At 37.7% G+C, this 21040-nt stretch overlaps 1 protein-coding gene across 2 annotated transcripts; it reads left to right on the top strand.

The window, feature by feature from the left end:
- The first annotated feature begins 617 nt into the window (after nucleotides 1-617).
- On the top strand, nucleotides 618-19169 carry LOC117575602 (transcription factor Sox-8). 2 transcript variants are annotated; one of them, XM_052007694.1, is made up of 4 exons: nucleotides 618-889; nucleotides 3336-3995; nucleotides 15120-15266; nucleotides 17078-19169. In XM_052007694.1, the coding sequence occupies exons 2-4, from the start codon at nucleotides 3808-3810 to the stop codon at nucleotides 18501-18503; spliced, it is 1761 nt and encodes a 586-aa protein (XP_051863654.1). In that variant the 5' UTR covers nucleotides 618-889; nucleotides 3336-3807; the 3' UTR covers nucleotides 18504-19169. The 2 variants fall into 2 exon arrangements, with proteins under 2 accessions (XP_051863654.1, XP_034115765.1); XM_034259874.2 differs by lacking the exon at nucleotides 3336-3995.
- Nucleotides 19170-21040: the final 1871 nt, after the last annotated feature.

Below are 21040 nucleotides of genomic sequence, written 5' to 3'. Positions count from 1 at the left end.
AGTGCTATCAGTGTTTTAAAATATAAACTTTCGCGCAAATATATACCAAAATGTTCCAATGATTAAGATCTGGTAACAAATTAGAAAATATATTTGGTTGTTTTTTCCAAAGCTATGTAAAAAAGCCTCAATTATAAAAATCTTGTTATATTGGTGTTGCAGTCATTTAAATATTTACATTGTAGCAAATGTACTTTCGTATGGTCACACTTGCCGAATCTGATTTGCTGATGTGGCGGTTAGTTGGTTCTCAGTATTTTCTCTATAGTCGTCAACTTTTCAAGGCATTAAAGCGAAGACACAAACCATTTCTAATTTGTTCCATGTCATAAGCTAAAAAGTATAACAAAAGATTTAATCGCATGTTCAGAAATTGAAAATTATTTATATTAATAAAACTTACAAATTGCCGTCGGTACTTGCGTTCTCTTTAAATCACTTATTTAAATTATTTATAGCAACCAGAATTCATTTATGCAAATTAAAACAAAATAATATAATTTTCATTAATTGTTATCAAAAGTTTTAAATTAATAAATACTAAATCATAATTGATATGTTTTTAAAGATGTAGACTTATAGGTTGTCAATATTTGACATTAAAATCAGTTATAGTGAAATCACGTTCAAAATAAGTTATTCAACTCCCGCCCACCTCCAAAGCTGATTGGCTGCTAGAAAACAAAGCAAAACAACGGGCACTGAAGAAACGTCGTCAACAACTAGTAACTCAGCGGTTTCGATCTACGCTAAGCACATACATACGCATCCATGTCTACACGATTACAAAGGCACACACACACTCCCACACTGATGCAATTAACGATCGGCGAATGGCAGACCGAGCCGATGGTCAAACGCACACGATGTCAGCACGAACGGGAATCAGGTGAGAAAACAATAAAACAAAATGACGGAGCAGCGAGTGCTTTGTTTTTGTTCATTTATACGTTCGCTCTTCCTCTCTTTCTCTGGCGTTGCGCGTGCATGCAAATGAGTTTGGTTGAGCAAGAGCGAGAGAGCGGTAGTGAAAGCGCCAGTGAGAACGAGATGGACATCAAAGTATTTCCTGACGCTTGTTTGCTAAATATTTCCGCAACACATGTCGCACGGCTGGCGCTGTCTTCGCGCTGAGGGCGGGGGCGGAGTTGCGGGTCGTATTTCTAACATCGGCAAAAGCATCGTCATGTTTATCGTCAACGCCGACAGCGACGCTGGCAGCGGCGTCGACGAACGCACCATTTGGTTTCGTTTAGTGGCGAACTGAACTGAGCAGAGCTTGCCTCCCGTTCCCCACTCACCACTCCACCTCCCTTGGCGGCGGCTTAGATCAAATAATTTGATTTCATGCCAAGTCGCAAATTGTCATCCGTCTGTTGTTGGCTGTGTTGCATTTTTCCGCGACCTTTCGGCGCTGCTCCAGTTTGATTATGACACAAAAAAAAAATAAAATTGAGCTGGCAAAAATCGAAACAATTTTCATTTGCCTTCTTTTTCTATATTAAAAAAAATATTTTTTAATTAATTGAATTTTTTTTTGCTTTCTTTTATTTGCATATTTTTGCATTACTTACGCGCTTTGTTTATCAACAAGTTGCCCTTTGAAGTGCGCCGACAAGGAAAATTGTTGCAGAGGGGGGAGAGGCAACAACTTGTTAGATGCTGCCATTAAATTGCTAGTCTCGATTCGAATTTCCAACGAAAGAAAAAGAGAGCGAGAGAGGGGAAGAGAGAGAGAGAGAGCGTTGAGTATAATTTCCATTTTGATGCCTTTTATGACACTTCAGTTTTGTTTTTATTTTGTTTTTGTATTTTTTTTATCGCATAAAACGCTCATCTGGCAAACGTCTTGGATCACTGTACCTATGAAGTAGGTATTTATGATTCCGTTTATGCATTTCTCGTGTTTTATTGTTTAAAATTTTTGATCATTTTGTATTTGTATTTGTGCCGGCGGCGTTTGAGTAAAAAGTTAATTGAGTTGTAAAAATTATAAAGTTGTAAAAAAAAAACAACAAGCGGGGTTAGAAAAAGCAGTTTGAACGTTGGGTAAAACTCCACATTTCGGTTTTCCAATTACATCCAGTTGGAACCAGCTAAAAAAGAGAGAAAAAACCAATTCAAATAAACAAAAGGCAACAATAAATACGCATCGATTCATTTTATTGCCATGAAATGAATAGCCTCTAGTTTCGGTAAAGTTTTTCTTAAGATTTAATATTTCGTTTTTTACGGTTTTTACGATCTCGTATTCTATGGTCAAGTTTAAGATCGTTTTGAAGTTGCTCAAAAGAATGCAGAGAATGTGATATATAAGCTAGATCTCATCTATCAAAGTTTTTAAATTTTGGCAATATTTGTTAAATCCACTTTTTCAAGATTTTTGTGATTGATAACTTTATTCAGCCAATAAACTACAATTAAACTGATTGCTGTAGAACCTGTTTCCTAAAAGAACTAATGAACCATAAATTAATTTGCCATTTCTGTGCTTATCATAAAGTTTATTTTTAAAATTTGAAAAAGTTAAAATTACTTATATTTTCTCAGCTTCTTTTTTTTAGAAAATATAATTATTTTTGTTATGTTTACTACATTTTAATTAGCTAAAGTTGTTTTTATTAGAATTCATGTTTTCTACAAATTTAAATATTGAAATAGAATAACTTTAAACTACTTAAATTTCTAATTTATAGTTTTTATAATTAGTTAAATAATACTATAAAATTCTAATTTATAGTTTTTATAATTAGTTAAATAATATGAATTTACTTAATGAACTTATATTACTTATTTTGGTTATTATTTTAAACCAGTTTGACCTTAAATTAGAATATTGAATTATTTTTATTATATTATTATATTTATTATTATAAGTTGATTATTTATTAGATTTATAAACACATACTTGTATATCCCTAGCTTATCTTTAAATAAATAAATGTTGACAGACAATTATTGGAATAAATTCTAATTTATTTCCCGAACATTTCATTCAACAAGTGATTTGGATAAACTCTGTTTTTATGATCCTTGTTATCAGCTACTTGTCTTCTAACCTTCATTCACTCCTTGTTGTTTTTTTTAGAGGGATCCCTGCGTAACCCTCATTAGAGTCCTCCAACGATTAAATTCTTATCGATACCCATTTAAATACAGCTGCAACAAGTGGCAAGTTCTACACAGATCTCAAGATACTTCCACCCCCGTTTTCTATCGAGGTGTAATAAATCCACATGTGGCTATAAAGTGTTGCTGCTTTTTCTTGTGTTTGTTTTCATTTCTCCCTCTCTCTCCTACTCTCCCACTCTCTCTGTCTTCTATTTCTTTTGCAGGCTGCCCCCGTTAGCCCCGTTGGGGGCACCCAAACCAATTTCACATGAACATGTTAATGTTTACACGCGTACCGCGTTTTTTATGTGCGCCCCCGCCGGGAATCGTCAGCCCCAGAGACGCGACTCGATGTTACGGGACAGCCAACGATCCAACAGCCAACCAACGACGTCTTGAGCTTATCTTTTGCCGATCGCAGCCGACGTAGCCTCGTCCACAACAAATTCCGAGCTGCTTTCGAGTCCCCAAGATCAGTCGCAGTTTGCTTGTCAGTCTCGTCGCGTCGTGGGTGTTGTTTCACTTTCAGTGTTTCATATTTTGTGTATCTCTCTCTCTATCTGTATCTTAAACGACATCTGCTGCCAACTGTATCTGTATCTGTAGCTGTGACTGTGACTGAGTCTGCTTTTAAGTGCCCGATTAGCCGTCGGTGTTTAGACAAAAAAAACAAATAGCATTTGTGTGCTCCACAAAATGAGCGCTAATTCGAGTACGGAGCGAGCCAAACCCGTTGAGACTTTGGTGCTGGCCAACTATGCCCTGAAGGCGGAACAGAAGCGTGCTGCCGGCCAAGGAGGGCGCAAGGAGGATGAGCGAATCACGAGTGCCGTAATGAAAGTGCTCGAGGGTTACGACTGGAATCTGGTGCAGGCATCTGCCAAGTAAGTTGCAACTTTGCCAAACTTTCCATTATTTGCTTGCAACTTTACTTTTGTGTTTAAATGGACTCGAACTTCTTTTCGGACAAAGGTCATAAACTTTACATTTCAAAATATGACATTTATATTCAACTAAGAATGGCAAATATTTCATTTTATAAATTATATAAAATAATGGACTCTTGATTACAAACTGAAGTACTTGAAGACTTCCTTGCATTATCTTATTATCAATTATTATTATTATTATAATTATTATTATTTATGATGATTGAGATTGTATAGAGAAACTAGCAAATTTTCTAACAAATATAGATCATCATTTTTATGTTTTCTAAATCTTTATTCTCTATTGATAATGTCAAACTTTTCTTAAATAAATGATCAGAATATCTTATCAAATAATCTGGTTAAAATAAAAAAACCCTTGAAAAGCAACAAAATTCCTAAAGCACCAATTCATAAATAAATTTAATTTAATTTCAATTAGTTCCTCAGCATAAATTTAGCAATTCTGAAATAATTTGATTAAGAGTTTTAGTTTTTGAAATTGGAGTGCAAAAATACAATATATGGAAGTTTATAAAGAGAGAAAGTTTTCAATCTATAAAATTTCGTAATAGTTATTAAATTATTGTCGAGATTTCCTAATATAATATTTATATGTTATGCAATGTTTCGGATATACAATTTACCTATTAAATCAATAATGTTTGTAATATCAATAATGTTAATCTTGTAATGCACTTGATAAATATTAACATTGAAAAACGTTTACAACTTCTCCAAACTGTATTAGAATATCTTAAGCTGCCCATCATATTATTATTTTTATTTGACACTAAAGTAACCGAAAAAGTGTCCAACAAATGGCATGTTAAATGCCAAACTTTTCGTAAGAATGCAATTTAAAAAGTTGTATTAACATTAATAGCTTGTAGCAGAGGGGGAAAAAAGAAGAAAAGAAATACTTAGAAAATAAAGGAATTGTTAAACTACAATATTGTGTCCTTAGAGAGTGCGCTTTGGGTATTCGCACTTCGTTGTGTGAGTGTATTCGTGAGTGTATTTGTGAATGACTAAGCGTGGCGCCTTCCCGCCTTTGCGCCACTGCTGATTAACACAATTTCTATATTTGTTATGTTTGTTGTTTTATTTAAATGGATAAACAAACTTGGCAAACCGCAAAAAAAAAGAAAGAAGCCAAGTGGGAGTAGAACACAAAACACAGAGAGCGATTGGTAATACAAACGTGCATATGTAAATATAACAGAATTTACACATTTTGACACATACAAGATACATATGTATCTATACAGATACAGATACAGATAGAGATGAAGAGATTCAGATACAAATCGCTGAAAAGCCGCCAGCTAGCAATCGACTACAATGCGAGTATAAAAAGATACGCGAGACAAAGATATAAAGATACAAAGATACAAGAATGAGTGCATGGGACAAGCTACAATAAATGTGCGGCGAAACACGTTCGAAAATGAACGTAGTGGAAGACGACAAATCAATTCAGGCATAAAAAGCGAATAAATATGTTTTTAGCATAAAGATGTTAACTGCTAACAAGCTGCGTAGACAGTTAGCATTGCTCCAAGGGGCGAGGCGAGGCGTGGCGAGGGGAGCTTGCGGCTTGTCTCTCACACAGGTGCAGACGTGTGTGAAAAAAAGAAGAAAAGAAAATCGAAATCCAGTTGAAATAAGTAGCTGACTAGCCTCCTTGCAGCGCGTTGACACTTGACTCTTTTTTGAAAAATTGTGTGGCAAGTGCAAAGCACAAAAAAAAAACGAGCTAACGAGTTGACAAGTTGGCGCCACACAGTAGCATTGCAGAAGAGTCGTGAGAATTGGCGGCATCTCAGATGCTGATCCAACTTGATCCTTGCAGCAGCAGAAAAAGGTCCAGCATCCACTTGCAACATCATCTTTCTCTCCTCTGTTTGTCAAGCGATTATCGAAGCTGCTGCTCATTCCATTTTATGCTTATGTCTGCTGTGACACCTTTTGTTTCCACCAAGGGGGGAAGGGGAGGGGAGACGTAACTGTATCACGATTGTCGCGTAATTATGCTTGTGACTCCGGCTGGCCTTTTGTGGAGCTTATCGGGCCAAACAGTGCGCTCAGCTGGGCAGACAGGCAAACATCCTTGGACCATGTGTGTGTGTGTTTATTTGTTGCAAAAGCGCAATCGCTGTCAAGAACACGTGTGTGTTTGCACAAGGATATGGGCACCATTTCCTTTATCTGCACATCGCAAAAGCAGCAACCAGCAACCAACAACCAGCAACCAGCAAGCGACAACCGTTGTGCCCCAGAGCCAACCCCTTCACATGCTTTGCACACTCGTCGTCGTCGTCGTCTACACTAGACCCTGTTTACCTAGCGCTTTATGTGCCCAGTTTATTGTCGCTTTAAATAACCATACACAGCGCTCCCCTCTTCGAGTGGGTTGGTAAGAGGGGGTGGGGGTAGGAGGCATAGGAGCCTATCGTATATCCGGCGAGTATCAGATAGTTGCGGAAATATTTTCCATAAACTTCGCAGATCTTTGCAAACTTCGCGGCATGCCTGGAATTATGTAATGCCTTAAATAATCTAAAAAAAAGATTAGGATACTTGAAATCCAATCCTAGGTCCTTAAAATTTATTTTTAATTTAGTGCAGCTCTCCATTTCATTAAGATGTTTGCATCATTCATTGAAGGAAAATGTTGCCAAATAGTAAAAAATATTTATATTTATATTTTTCCGAAAAAATAATATTTATTGTATTATAAATAAAATTTTAGAAATATTTTAAAAAGTTTTTGAAGAGAATGCGTATTTTTTAAAGACATAATCCTGAATAACTTAAATTAAAAATTATTTTCTCTTTTAGTGGCTAATAAATAAACTGCATTACCATTTGATTATAAGCCAAAAATGTTTGGAAGATTATGGAAATTTACTGTACTTTATGTTGATGTTTTAGTGTTTGTTTCCCTTTTTGAAGGAATAAAACTAAATAATAATAAAATTATGTTCTATGCAACACTAAATAAAATCCTGGAATGCTTTTAGAATACTTTTAATTAAAACTAAAAGTTGAAGTGATTGCATTAAAGAATAACATCAAATTTCTTAAAGATTCTTTTTTACTATACAACTATAGACTATATATTTTGATTGAATAATTTTTTTTATCATCAGGATTATTAGATTAGAGGAATAGAAAAAGATTGCAATTTATAAGTCTGCTTTGTATTTGAGAAATGACAGACTTTATAATGGATTACAACAAAACTAAATTTAGCTTGATTTAATTACTCTTTCCTGTCTTATAGAAGACATATTTGACGTCAGTTATCAATTCCATACATCGAGATCTATGAACACCGCATTTAAATTATGCAGAACGTTCTATTGTTCGATCCTGGACTAAAAACCCAAAATGTAAATGCCATAAAAGATAAATGCTTCGTTGGCTTTTATGGCTTTTGAAGTCAAAATGCGCAAATTTGTGTCAGAAAATATTTATTCAATTTAGTTGAATCAATTAAGCATGACTCAACCAAGCGATTGAATATATCATATATATAAACATAAATAAAAATAATAAACGAATAAATAAATAGCAATGAAGTCAATAACAACAACAACAACTAAAATGCGACAATCACTTGAAGACTTTGTCGATTGGCGCTTGCGGTTATCACAGAAGCGCAATTTCCCCCTCTCATCCCTCCCTGCATTCGCATACCTTTAGTTTGGTGGGGCTTTGAATATACTTTTACTACTTCTACTAATACTATTAAGCATACTCATACTCATACTCATATGTATAGCATATCACCCTAAGCACCCCATTTGATGAATTTGAACCCCTTCTTGAGGGAATAGCTTCAACTTTTTTTTTATTTCTTATTTTTTTATGCGCTGCTCTAAGTATTTGCTGTAAGATTAGATAAGGATTCTTCTTCGGCGACGACGTTATAAATAATTTATTGCTTATCTGCGTTTTGGCTGCGCGACTCTGTTGGTTATCAAAGCAACCACCACCAGGTGGGGTGTCACAACTCTGATATCATCGAAGGTGGACTAAAGTTTTTGGGGTGCGCTTAACCCACCGACCGACCAACCGACCGACCAGTAAATTTACATGCCCGACATTGGATCCCTGGTTACCTAAACCAACACACTCGACTCGAGTCAGGAGAGTGAGTGTGTGACCCAAAAATGGGCGCAACCAACATGCCCCACAAAACATTCAATTCAATCCACCGTACATTGACACAGTTATCATTCAAAACTGTTTGAGATTTTTTTCATATTTTGTTCCAATATATTATCAATCTTCCCATGAAAAGTTTACATATGAAATATTTTGATTGAAGTGTAGTGAAAACATCTAAGAAAGCAGTATGGGAAATTTTTAGGAGTGAGAGAAAAAGAGATGTTGACAAAAGGGAAGCGGAAAGGATCAAAGGGTAGAGACCGCTTTAATGTTACATTTATACGAGGGAAACATTCTGAAAAAAGCAAGGCGTGTTTTTAATTTACATAAAAATACAAGTTTTCAAGAGTCATACATATTTCAAGAACAATTTAAGAAAGTAATAAGCCAGGGAAAAGGGATAGAAAATATTTCAATTCTGATCGTAAGTTTAAAACCAAATTTATATTCAATTAAAGTTAGATATTAAAATTAAATATATATTTTCAAAATATTTCATTATAATTAAATAAAAAGAATTTTATTCAAGCTTATAAAATATTCTTGTTTGGTTTATAAGATTAAAATTGATATATTGGAAAATATATATTAAATTAAAATCAGATTTTAGATTTTGAGATGAATATTTTTCGGTTATTTTATGAATAGTTAAATGAAAACTACAAGTATATATAGATTTGAAACGGAGATACATGATTTTTATTTAATATATATTTTTCATCATATAATAAACGTCGATAGTTTTAAAATTAATTAAGATTAAATTAAAAAAATGTAGTTTGATTTGTATTCAGATTTTATACATATATATTTTCAACGATTATATGGAAATTTAAAGACAAAATTATATATTCGAATAAGATTACAATGAAACTATTCGGAAGTTTTACTTTTCATTGAAAATAATTATTCGAATTTTCTGATAACGAATTCACAAAATTAGAAGGATCTTAATCACAAGATTACAGTGGAAACTTGGCTGCTCAAGTCAAATCTCTCAAGTACGAAAATATTATTGTTAATGGGAAGTGCTTGATTCAGTTATTCAAATTTTCATCCATTACGCTAGAATATGCAATGCAGTGTGTGCTCTCTCTCTCTCTTTGGGTGAGGTCCTGTTTGTTGCCAATGCTGACAAGTCAAGGAACATTTTCATGGCAGTTTGCTCGCAGTTTGTTCCCTCTTTCTGTACATTAGGAGGGGTGCGATGGGGAAGGGAGGGAGGGGAGTCAACAGCAACAACAGACACACGTGCGGCTTACAAGACAAATATTGATTTTGTTGCAGTTGTTGTTGGTGTTGCTGGTGATGTTGGCATTGCTGTTGGTGGTGATGCTGTTGGCTGTTCTCCGTTCCCTGTGTTGTGTTGTCTGTTCTGTGTTGGTTCGTTCGGCATCGTTGCGGTGCCCATAACCACACACAGCAGTCGTCCAAAAGTTTTGTAGCCCACGTTCGACGTCGTGTCTGTCTAGATTTTTGCATACTTTACGGAACCAACTCCCCTTCCTCCCCGTTCTATCTAAGTGGACACGCTTTAGGCCCAAAAGCAATCCACCCTCGTAGGTGGCAAAGACTCGTTCCCCGTTCTCCCCTCCTCCACAGCATCCCCGCAGCTGGCCTCTCATTTGATGGGCGATGGCGGTTTTTATGGCCAGGTGCGTGACAATGGCCGCGACCAGGCAATAAACGTTGGCTTCATGTGCATACGGACAGCGAGTGAGTTCCGAGTCTCGAATCCTATGTATATATATATTGTATATATTTGGGCACACGCATACGCCTAAGCACATTGACAGGATTCTCAACAAAATCCAGCTGCCGCACGGCCGGAAATGAAGTGAAATATCGAGTTGACAGCCACATTTTCCTTTATTTTTTTCTCTCCCTCATTCTCTCTTTGCGCTTCGGTGTTTCCATAAAATGTTTAACAAAATTTGCACATCAAATTTTGTTTTTTGTCGGTACGTTTATTTTATCCCGTCGAGGGTATTTTTGTTGTTGTTCTTGTTGTTGTTGTATTCTGCATTAAGCACATGGCGAACGAAAATCCTGTCAATACGCCGTTTTGAAAAGGGGCAAAATGTCGAGCGCAGTTCGGAATGGGAAAAGGACTTCTGGTGAAATTGGTTAACATCAAATATTGGCCATGTCACAGTTCAAAATGACATGGCCGAGTTCTGTTCCCGAATAACATTTCGAGCGGCAAAACTGCAAAAAGGAAAAACCTTTCATTTGAGTCGTTTATGCCACATTTGCTACCTACATACTACATACACTATGCTACACAAACATGCCATGATATGTTAGTATTAAAGTGCACCCGAAAATGTTATTTAAAAAGCTTTCAAAATACATAATATTTACCCTTGAAAGCCAAACACTAATGTAGTCTGGTTGGTGTCAAGGCAAAGGGGCGTGGCAAAAGGGCAGCTGTTGTGGAGTGTTGTGTTGTCCTTGCGGAGCAAACATCGATGTCAGAGACATATCAAGCCATATCGCATATCACATTGATGCTATGCTGCCAAATGATTGAAGCCACAGCAACAGCAACAGTGATGGCAACAACATTTACAACAAGTTTGCTCGGCTTTCGGCCTGAACTCGGGGCACTTAAAGTGTCGCTCTTCATTGCGTGGTTGAGAGTGGCACATCGAGAGTGCTCTACCTTCTCTATCCACCTCTCCGCCCCTCTGCTGACCAACTGCCCGCCAACGCCCACAACACACACACACACACGCACACAGGAGGGAGACAACACCGAAGCTGCCGCCCAGTCGCTTTTCTATGCGTAGCCCGGTCACTGATGGTCGCATCCTCTTGGGCTCTTTGACTGCTCGGTCTCTGCTCTTCTCTCTCTCTCTCTCTCTCTCTTTCTCTTCCCTCTGCTCGACACTCGGGCTCTTTTGTCGAGTCGAGTGCTGCGGCGGCGGCAACAACAGCGACTGGCTGTAAAAATAAATTGACTTGGAAATTGAAAAAAAAGAACAGAAAAAATCAGAAGCAGCGAAAAAGCAAAAAAAAAGCAAGCCATGAAGTGCGTATGAAGTGCCGTCGGAGTGGGGCATGGAGAGGGGGGCTCCCTGAGTGGGGCTTAGCATCGAGTATATGAAAAGTAAAAGCTGCTCGAATTAAATCCAAAGAATATTGGCTTCTGGCTCAATGATATGGAAAGGTTCAAGGTTAGCTGCTGATTTGCCATAGATAAACAAATATTTTTCAATTTCAAAATGAAAATCCAAACTACGCAAATTTATGATTATTGGACTAGTTTGTGTAGACTTTGTGCAGACATTATTTTAAATGGAAAATTGAATATTTCTTTGGAATTGTAGTTTTCACATTGTTTTTTAAATTTCAAATGAATTTCAATTTGCGCTGCTCCTTTGACTCCTGCTGCTGCTGCTGCTGCTGCTGTTGATGATGTCTGTGACTATTGTGATGCCTCAACCTGCCTCAAGAACAACGACGACGACGACAATATTCTTGGAACACAATTCAATGTCAATAAGGAGCGCCGGCACAATAACAACAAAGACCTTGACAGCAACTGTTGTTGCTGTTGTTGTTGCTGCTGTTGTCACAACAAAAGCTGAGCAAATTCAAAGTGCACATCTCGCATGCAACTCTCACGGTAGCTGATGAACCAAACCAAACCAAACCAGAAAAATGGACAACTGTTTCCTTATCGGCTTATCAGTGTTTGACCAATTTCTCTTTTTCTTTTTGTATTTTTGTATTTCGAGCGAAAAAAAAACGAGCAGCAGACAGTGTAAATAGACAATTCTATACAACGGAAAGGGGCGAGCATCCGTTGAGCAAAAGCGCCCACTAAAAAAAACATAGAGGAAAAGTGAGAAATATGCCAGAGCAGAGTCAAATGAAAAGTGTCGTAAAAAAAAGAGACGCGGCGTGGGAAATTTGTGGGCAGCTCTACTGGCTGCCTAAGCAAACACGCGACTGAGGTGACTGTAATTTGTTTACACGCGCATCTGTAAGATACATTTTATTTCATATGCGTTTTTTTTTCTTGGTTTTGGTTTTGTGAAATGAACTTGTGAAAATCATTGAGACGTTGCCGCTGCTAATTGGCTGCATTTGTAGTCAACTTTACATGCGCTTACAAATTGAAAATGGGGAACAGAAAAAAAAAATGGACATTTGTTCAGTTTACAGCTGGCTGTAAATATTTGGGTTCGCCAAGCGTCGTTTGACTTTACAATTTTGAATTTGTTGCGCTGTAGTATTTCTCTTCTTTTTCGTTTTCTTTTTTTTTTTAATAACAAAAGCGCCAAATGGCCCATTGCTGATAAAAAGATGCAACCAGCAACCACTTTGGCATATGCAAAAAACAAAAAAAAAATGCTCATTTTTCATAACCATTCGTATTCGTATTCGTCTTGGCATTCGTATTCGTACTCATAGCTAACGGCCACTTGAAGATATCACTTAATGAGATTTGCGCATCTCTCGATGCAACAACAACCACAACAACAGCAACAACAAGAGCAACAGCAATTGCTACAACGACAACAAATAATGAAGACGTGCTCGAGTTGCCAAGTGCTTGCAACTGCCATTGGGGGTTTCTCCCCCCTCTCCTGGTTGGTCTGTAAACTGAATGCTGCAAACGAACATCACTTGATTCTGATTAGCGTGCTGTCAAGCGTGAGAGCTGACTACAAGCACACTCACAATTACACACACACACACAGAGTGTATGTGCATATGCACTTGTTGTATGCGTCATGTTTGACGTTGGTATTGAGAAGCTGCCACACGAAGCGACGACGACGACGACGACGATACCAACAGACAGATAAGCAGCTTGATGTCCGATGTGCGATGCGATGCCCGACGATTCGCCATTTAGCCTGCGGTCGCGTTTTTAATCGCTTAATAAGCTCGAACTCGAGCTCAACTTGTAATTAGGCGCAGGCAACGAAGGGTGTATGTTGTATCCCTTCACTTCACTCTTTTAAATCAAAATATTAACAACTGATAAATATTAATTAGTTGTTAAAGCTTAATGTACATCGCTTGCCATTCTGTGAAGTACTCAACTATTTCAAGCATGGCCAAGTTACAAAAGACTTTAGTACTCTGATTACACTGTGAATAAGTTGGCAACTTTCCAAAATATTTGTCGTCAGAGAGCAGCATTTGTTTGCAAGCACTTAATACCAGCAACATTTTCAAAACTATTGGATTACAGCATTTTGAAGCTCATTAATATAAAACACTTTGACAATGAGCAAAGTATTTGCAATTCAGGTGAATTTTCCCTTTCATTCAAAGACTGACTTTAGTCCGAATTAAATGAGTATTGTTTATTTGCCTTTTAGCTTTGATTTCTGCTAAAATTGTTCAACTACTCTGAATTTATTTTCATACCAAATTTCTCTGATTAAAGCCAACTGGGTCTGACAATAGATGCTCTTGGGTACAAATTGGCACCTGCAAATAAAGACACACACACACACACTCAGATTTAGCTCAATCGAGATTCGTTGACTGCGTTGCTAAATCTGTTACAGTTCATGTTTATTTAGGATAAATAATTCAATATACAAGATACGAGAAAATAAAAGTAATCCGAATGGAACCAACCTTTATCTAACGCCCACTTGCCACGCCCTTGTCTTTGATTGAATTTGTGTCTGAGTGTTTTGTTGCACAACATGCTGAGGTACAACGGATGTTGGCTACACTTCAAATAGGCTCGACTTTTAGATACCACTTAAAAAGTTAACTAAGATAATGATATTGCTCTTTAACAGAAAAACATAATCACATTACATAAATTTAGTTAATTCAAAAACTTAAATTGGAAAGGATTGAAAATATAATAAAGAAATATAAAGCTATAAAATAATTGAATGTGATCGACAAAACCCCTAATTTAATTATGTTCTTATCTATTTAATTCTTTGATCTAAAAGCTAGTCTTAATGCAAACTATATTATGTAATGAATTCCATTTAGTTGACACACAATTGACTGCCAAAAAGGGTATCACACAATAAATTTGCCCTTAGTCGTATGTGGGATTGTGTGTCAATTTGGGATTGCGTATACGATGCGTGTGCCATGTCACTGTAGGCACTTTAAGGGCATGAAGTTATCATGTGCCTCGTCTATTTATTTGAATTTGTGAGTGACACATAAATAGAGTAGGGGCCATGGAGGAGAAGGTAAGAGTAATGGAAAGCGTACTGTGATTTTCCATGTTGTCAACAATGGAACATGAGATTCCAATTTGCGAATACTCCAGCAAGTAATAAAATATGCAGAAGCATAAGCAAAAACTTGATCGAAAATAGAATTTAATTTTAGTTTCTGCTTTGCGATGACTCACAATATCAATAAATAATTATGACGCTGTTGTCAGGAAATGTCTTTGGCAAACAACAATTTGCTGGTAACATTTATAGATTTAATATTTAACAAAGATATCTCGCTAAATCGTTGTGGATTTTTGCAGACATCTAGTAGCTTTCTTCCTGTTCCTTTTGATGTTGATTTTTCTTGTTTTTTGGTGTGTTTTTTTTTTTTATATTTTTATTATGTTCATGTTGTAAAAAAGTTCTGGCTGCAATCTTGAACTTTTTCAGCCTCTGGCGTAGTTTCTGTTTCTTTCCCCCGCCCTGACAAATAAAAGTTTTAATTGCAATTTTCAGTTTGACATAATTCGCGAATTTCACATTGCCAACGGCTGTTGGCAGAAGCAGAAGCAGAAGCAGCAATAGCAGCCGCAATGCCAACAAAGTGTTCCGACGCCTTTTTGCAATTAATGTCAAGTGAAAAGTGGTCAACAGAGTGAACGACAAATTTTCCTTAGAAAAACCAATTTGAATATGTCGCTTATACTTTTTTTTTTTGTTTTTCTTTGTTATTTCTCAGAGCACCCTCTGATCGCAAAAAGGAGCACATTAAGCGGCCAATGAATGCATTCATGGTCTGGGCTCAAGCAGCTCGTCGTGTGATGTCCAAGCAATATCCGCATCTGCAGAACTCGGAGCTAAGCAAGTCATTGGGCAAATTGTGGAAGTAAGTATACAAAACTTTAATAGATAAGTAGTAAAACTTAAAGCTTAACTTTGCAAATAAATACTAAAAGGATACATATAAATATAAAAACAAATAAAGTCAAAACTAAAGCAAAATAAATAAGAAATATACATAATTTAATTAAAAAACAAGTAAGAAAGCTATAGGCAAGTGTGCTAGACTGTTTGCTAAAAGCAAATAGCATGGTATTATTTTTATAATATACCAAAAAAATACTTAAATATGGGCAAATCCCACGTGTCGCACGCTACATTCGCACCATTGTATATAATGAAAATCCGTTTTTTGGGGGGTTTTTTAAAGATTTACCGTAAACTTTTGTTATGTATTTAGAGTGAATTGAGAGTACTTTCGGGGGGTATAAGATTCAATTTCACTGGAGTCAATGTTTTGAAACTAATTAATAAAATTGTGACGTGTCGCACGCTACACAAAGTGGAAGTTAGTTTCAAAATTTTCATGTCAAACGCAATTTTTAGCGAATTCTGCAAAATAAACCCTATGAAAGTTAATATCCTAAAGAAAGTTAAAAATATTAGAAGACAAAAACCGATCATTCGGTCTTAATAATGTTTATAGATTTTTAGCAAAGCCGTAAACCCATTGTGTCACACGCTACGTGTCGCACGCTACACTTTTTCCGCTGGCATTAACATAAGGCAAAAATCTTTTTGTTTAAACTAAACAATTTTTATTATATTCATAAATGTGCTTAACAATTATTAAAAAAAATTGTGAACAATACAATAGGGATTTGAAGGTGTGCGCAGAGCACGAATTTAAGTAAAATTATGAAAATTATAATGAAAATTGGGTTTGATAAAAATTTTTGCATTTATAATGATCGCAATTTCTTTTTTTGCTTTAAATTCTTAAAATTCGATATCTACTTTAATGTTCCATATAAAAAACATTACAAAATGTGAAATTTAAAAATTGGTCGCTGGTGGACTGTTTCTGGGATTTGCCCATATATTATTTGATATATTGTCCGCTACCAGCTACCTATTTTGAACGAAAGCAGAACAGTGCGATGTAATTCTTATAATATACCAAATTATTATACCGGAAAAATACTTAAATATACCGAAGGCTATATGTGGTATATTGACCGCTTACCATTTAAAAAAAAGTAAAACAGTGTGGTTTTAATATTTTAATATACCAAATTAATATACCACCAAAATACTAACATATACCGAAATATATATTTGGTATTATATATTCAAATAGTAAATGCATGCTTCTGCCTGTCACATACATTCCCGGCAGGCAACAAATTTAAATACCTTCTTATTCTATGGATAGCCGGTATAATAATAAAATTTAAGCAAAAAAGTAGTACAAATATTAAACCAGCATATTTGATTGGCAGCTTTGCCAATAACTGCACAAACTTCCTCATCGATTCTGCTCAGCTTTGTTGACATGCTTAAAATTCCGCTCGCTGTTTCCTTGATGAGAAAATATTCCGATTAACTCGCTGCGGCGACAACTTCATATTGTTTGTAATAAAAAAAAGAAAGACAGCCAGTTTTGAAATTAAAATTTCACAGTTCAGCGCACGCAGCGATAAGAGAATATGAATCTTGCTGTTGCTGTTGCTTTTGGTCTTGCTGATAAGACAAAGATGCGAAGCATCCGCCTTGGGTTTAATTAGAAGACCGCACCGCTTGTCCGATGAGTTCGACCAATTTGTAGACCAATAAATAAGCGAACTTTTGACGGCTGTTCACAATAAATTAATGCGCAACGTCTTTTTTGTTTTTTTGTTTTGTTGTGCTCCACAGAAATCTGAAGGATAGTGATAAGAAGCCGTTCATGGAATTTGCCGAGAAACTGCGAATGACGCACAAGCAGGAGCATCCCGACTACAAGTATCAGCCGCGACGCAAGAAGGCGCGCGTCATGCCACAAGCAGAGGGCGGTGTTGCAGCTGCAACAGCATCAATTGCAAGCGAGTCGACAACAGCCATAAACAACAGCAGCAGCAACAACACAGCGCCAAGACGCAGTTGTGGCAGTTCCACTTCCACAAATGGAAGACGCACCACAAAGACCAACAACAACAACAACAACGGCAGCAGCAGCAGCAACCACAACAGCAGCAGCAGCAGCAGCGTCACAAGCAGCTCCAATGGACAACTCTGCAACGTCAGCAGCTCCAGTCCAGATGTATTTAGCAACGAGGCCTTCATGAAGTCACTGAACAGCGCCTGCGCAGCGAGTCTCCTCGAACAAGGTTTGGCCATGGACACAGAGCGTGGACTGCTCGATTCGCCCTGCTCAACGGCCAGTTCGCTGTCTTCGCTGACGCCTCCTGCCACGCCCTACAGCAAGCCACAGCCGCAGCTAGCACCGCTGCCCAGCTCGAGCTTGTTGCTGCGCCAGCTGAGCGAACCCAACAACGTGGCTGTTGCCGTCTCTGCGAGCAATGATTATGGCGTGTTGCAGCTGGGAGCTGGACGGGATTACATCGAGCTGGGTGAGCTGAACTACAGTACGCCAGTCGGCGGCGGTACAGCTGTGCAGGAAATGGACTTTCTGGAGAGCATCAACGGGTATGGTTATGCGAGCAATGCGAGCACGCGTGGCAGCTACACAAACTATGGCGGCTACCATGGCACAGCTGGTGGCAACTTTACAGATACTTCAGCAGCAGCTGCTGCGGCTGCGGCTGCGTCTGTGGCAAGTGCTTCCGCTTCGGCAACAACAAGTGCGTCACACGTCAATGGAGCGCTAAATTACTTGGGCAGCGGGCCGAGCAAGGCATCGGCGGCGGCGGCGTCGGCTGTCGACATTGATCCCAAGGAAATGGACCAGTATCTCATGGATCAAATGCTGCCGTTGGCGCAACATCATGTGCCCACAGTTGTGTCTGCTCACCACTCGCCGCCACTCAACTCATCTGCCTCGCTGTCCTCGGCCTGTTCCAGTGCCAGTTCGCAGCCAGTTGACTGCTTGGCCTCGCCCACCGCCTACTATGAGCACATGAGTTATCCGACTCAGGCACAGAACTCGGCTGGCTATGCGACAACGGCACAATATGGCAACGTGACTGACACGTCGCAACAGGAGCTGCAGGTGCATCAGCAACAACATCAGCAACAGCAACAACAACAGCAGCAACATCAGCAGCAACAACAACAGCAACAGCAACAGCTGACGCACCAGCAGCAACATCATCATCTTTGGGGCACTTATGTGAATCCCTAAGCTGCTTAATTTGCACATTTGTCCGCACGCTCCTTCTACTATCTGCGCTTCTGTTGACCTTTATGGGTCAGTCGATGGCTTTCGTTTATTGGTTTATTGTCTGTGCAATTCCTTCATGTGGGAGGGTTCGTCCCACAGAGCGTATACGTATTCGCCTGGCTCCTCGAGGGTCTCTCGTCCATATTGTGCAATTTAAGCTAATCGCTGCGATTTTCGTTTATGGTCGAGACATCTCGATGCAGCACTCCCCCATTGCCAATGCCATTCGAGCAATCCATTTGCCACCCGCCCCAAAAACACATTTGCTATTCGATATTCATATTGTATTCAGCTTGCAAATGCGGCGGCAATGATATCAATACCATATACACTTTATATTGCATCGTTTGTCTGGCTTCAATGCTTTGCTTTCCTTAGAATACTAAACGGGGTTATCCAACAATACAATTTCCAATTCCTATTGCAAGAGACACACACACATAGTATAATTATTGGCTTGATCTGAGTTTAGCCACTTTACCTAGGCATAAAGTGCGTTTATATATTTAATTTAATTCGGCTGAAAGGTTTCTTCCCCTTTCGCTCTGTTTCACTTCTTTAACGTTTATGCATTTTAGCAATTGTATTATATTTATGTAAACAAATGTATTTTAAATTTATTTAATAAATTATATTGTATCCTTTGAAGCATGACTTGTATTTGACTGCATATAAATTGAATTTACCATATTTGTGGTAGATATGCCGAAATATATTCTCCTCGCTCGTATATCTCTTTCATATTTTCCCACAAAACCACAACACATATTGACTCAAATCCGACGCGCGTATGTGTGTGCGTGTGTGTGTGTGTGTGGCACCTGTAAATTTCGTAAAAACCAAAATAAATTCCAATGAAATTAACACCGTCCCCCCAAATGGGCCATTTACGGCTTTCTTCTTCCTCGTTTTATTATTTCTTTTCATTTTTTTTTGCCAAGAGCCTAACAAGAAACGAACAAAAAAAAAAATAAAGAAATAACGCCCCAAAATGTAAACCGTACGTTGCTCTTGGGCGGGGAGAGCAACCGCTATGGCGACGTCGACAGATTTTTTGTTATTCCATTTAGCGTCGCGTTTATTTATTTATTTATGTATATATTTTATTTTGTTGTGTTGCTTTTTAAAGCTTAGTTCAATTTGCGCATGTAACAAGTTGTTGTTAATTGAAGCGCAAACAGGCCAAAACGGCGAGAAAATAAATGAAAACGGGAATTAGCGAAAAACCAAACCAATGGCAAATGCCCAAGACACAAAAATGGCCGTTGCTGAAGTATAACAAAAAACAAACAAAATGAAGGCATGAACAGTTATTTATGTAGTATCGATAATTGGATACTCTATCGTACAAGGTACAAACTTAATTGACAAATAATCTTAATATCGTTAAATACATCAAAAAATATATATATTTACTCTGATAATTTTTGTTCAATTACTCATCAAAGCTTATATAACTTTAGCTTAGTGCATGCGAAAATTACTCAATTAAGAAGTAAATACATGCGAATGTGTGCACATTTAGAAAGTTAAAAAAACAAATTGAGCCAAAGTGCTGTGCTAAGCCAAATTAACACATTTCCGGAGCCTATTGTTTATTTATTCACACAATTTATGTGCAACATTTATTTAAATTATTTGCCTTATTTTCTTCACGCTTTCGCAGTGATTAGGAAAATTTCGCTTGAACAACGATTAGGTAATTTTCAGTCAGCAGTCCCAAAAAAAAAAAAAACAGGAAACAAAAAATTATTTATTGAGCATCTCTCGGCCCTGCGTTAAGTCAATTAAGAGGTGCTACATCTCGATTAAAGTGATACCACTGGAGGAATGCTCTGGAATGGAAGCCGCAAATGTTTGGCCAGGATTAATTTATGCCGTGACAAACAAAGTTAACAATCTGCCGGACTCTCTTTGTGGGTGTGTGTGTGTGTGTGTGCGTTCTGTGTAAATGTTATTAAAACTAATGACATTTACGTAAAACTTTGCTTGGCATTCTGTCAGCTTCAGCTTCGCTTCCTTGTTCGCACAGTTGAACTGTCGTATTCTTTTTGCCGGTCATGCAAACGCGTCGTATGCGTAATGAAATTTTGTGTACTTTGTGCTTTAATAACTCAATTAATGACCTGAGTGCCCCAACTTTATGCAAGTTCGCTTTAAATTCATTTAAGAGATTCCCTTTTGTTTTCGTTTGTCGATGACTTTTCAGTTGGCCATTAGGCTGACCAGCAGTTTGGCTTTAACACCTGCTCGAGGCTTAGACAAAAAAAGCGAAATGCTGGCGCATTTGAAATTGGGTCTAGAGAAGATCCTCGTAATGGTCATTGAGAATTTTACGCCGCACATTTCACGCGCGCTGCTCAACGTCGTTGACCCATAAATAGTGAAGCATAAAAATTCAAATTGTAGAAAGAAACGAGGCGGCGCAGCAGCAGCCTGCAGGAGTAGTCCAGGACAAGTCAAGTCGACGATGGCACAAAACAGCGTGTCAAGTTGCT

Source organism: Drosophila albomicans, chromosome 2R, assembly GCF_009650485.2.
Source record: "Drosophila albomicans strain 15112-1751.03 chromosome 2R, ASM965048v2, whole genome shotgun sequence".
NCBI classification, from domain to species: Eukaryota; Metazoa; Arthropoda; class Insecta; order Diptera; family Drosophilidae; genus Drosophila; species Drosophila albomicans.
This window is presented reverse-complemented; position numbering and strand designations above follow the sequence as displayed.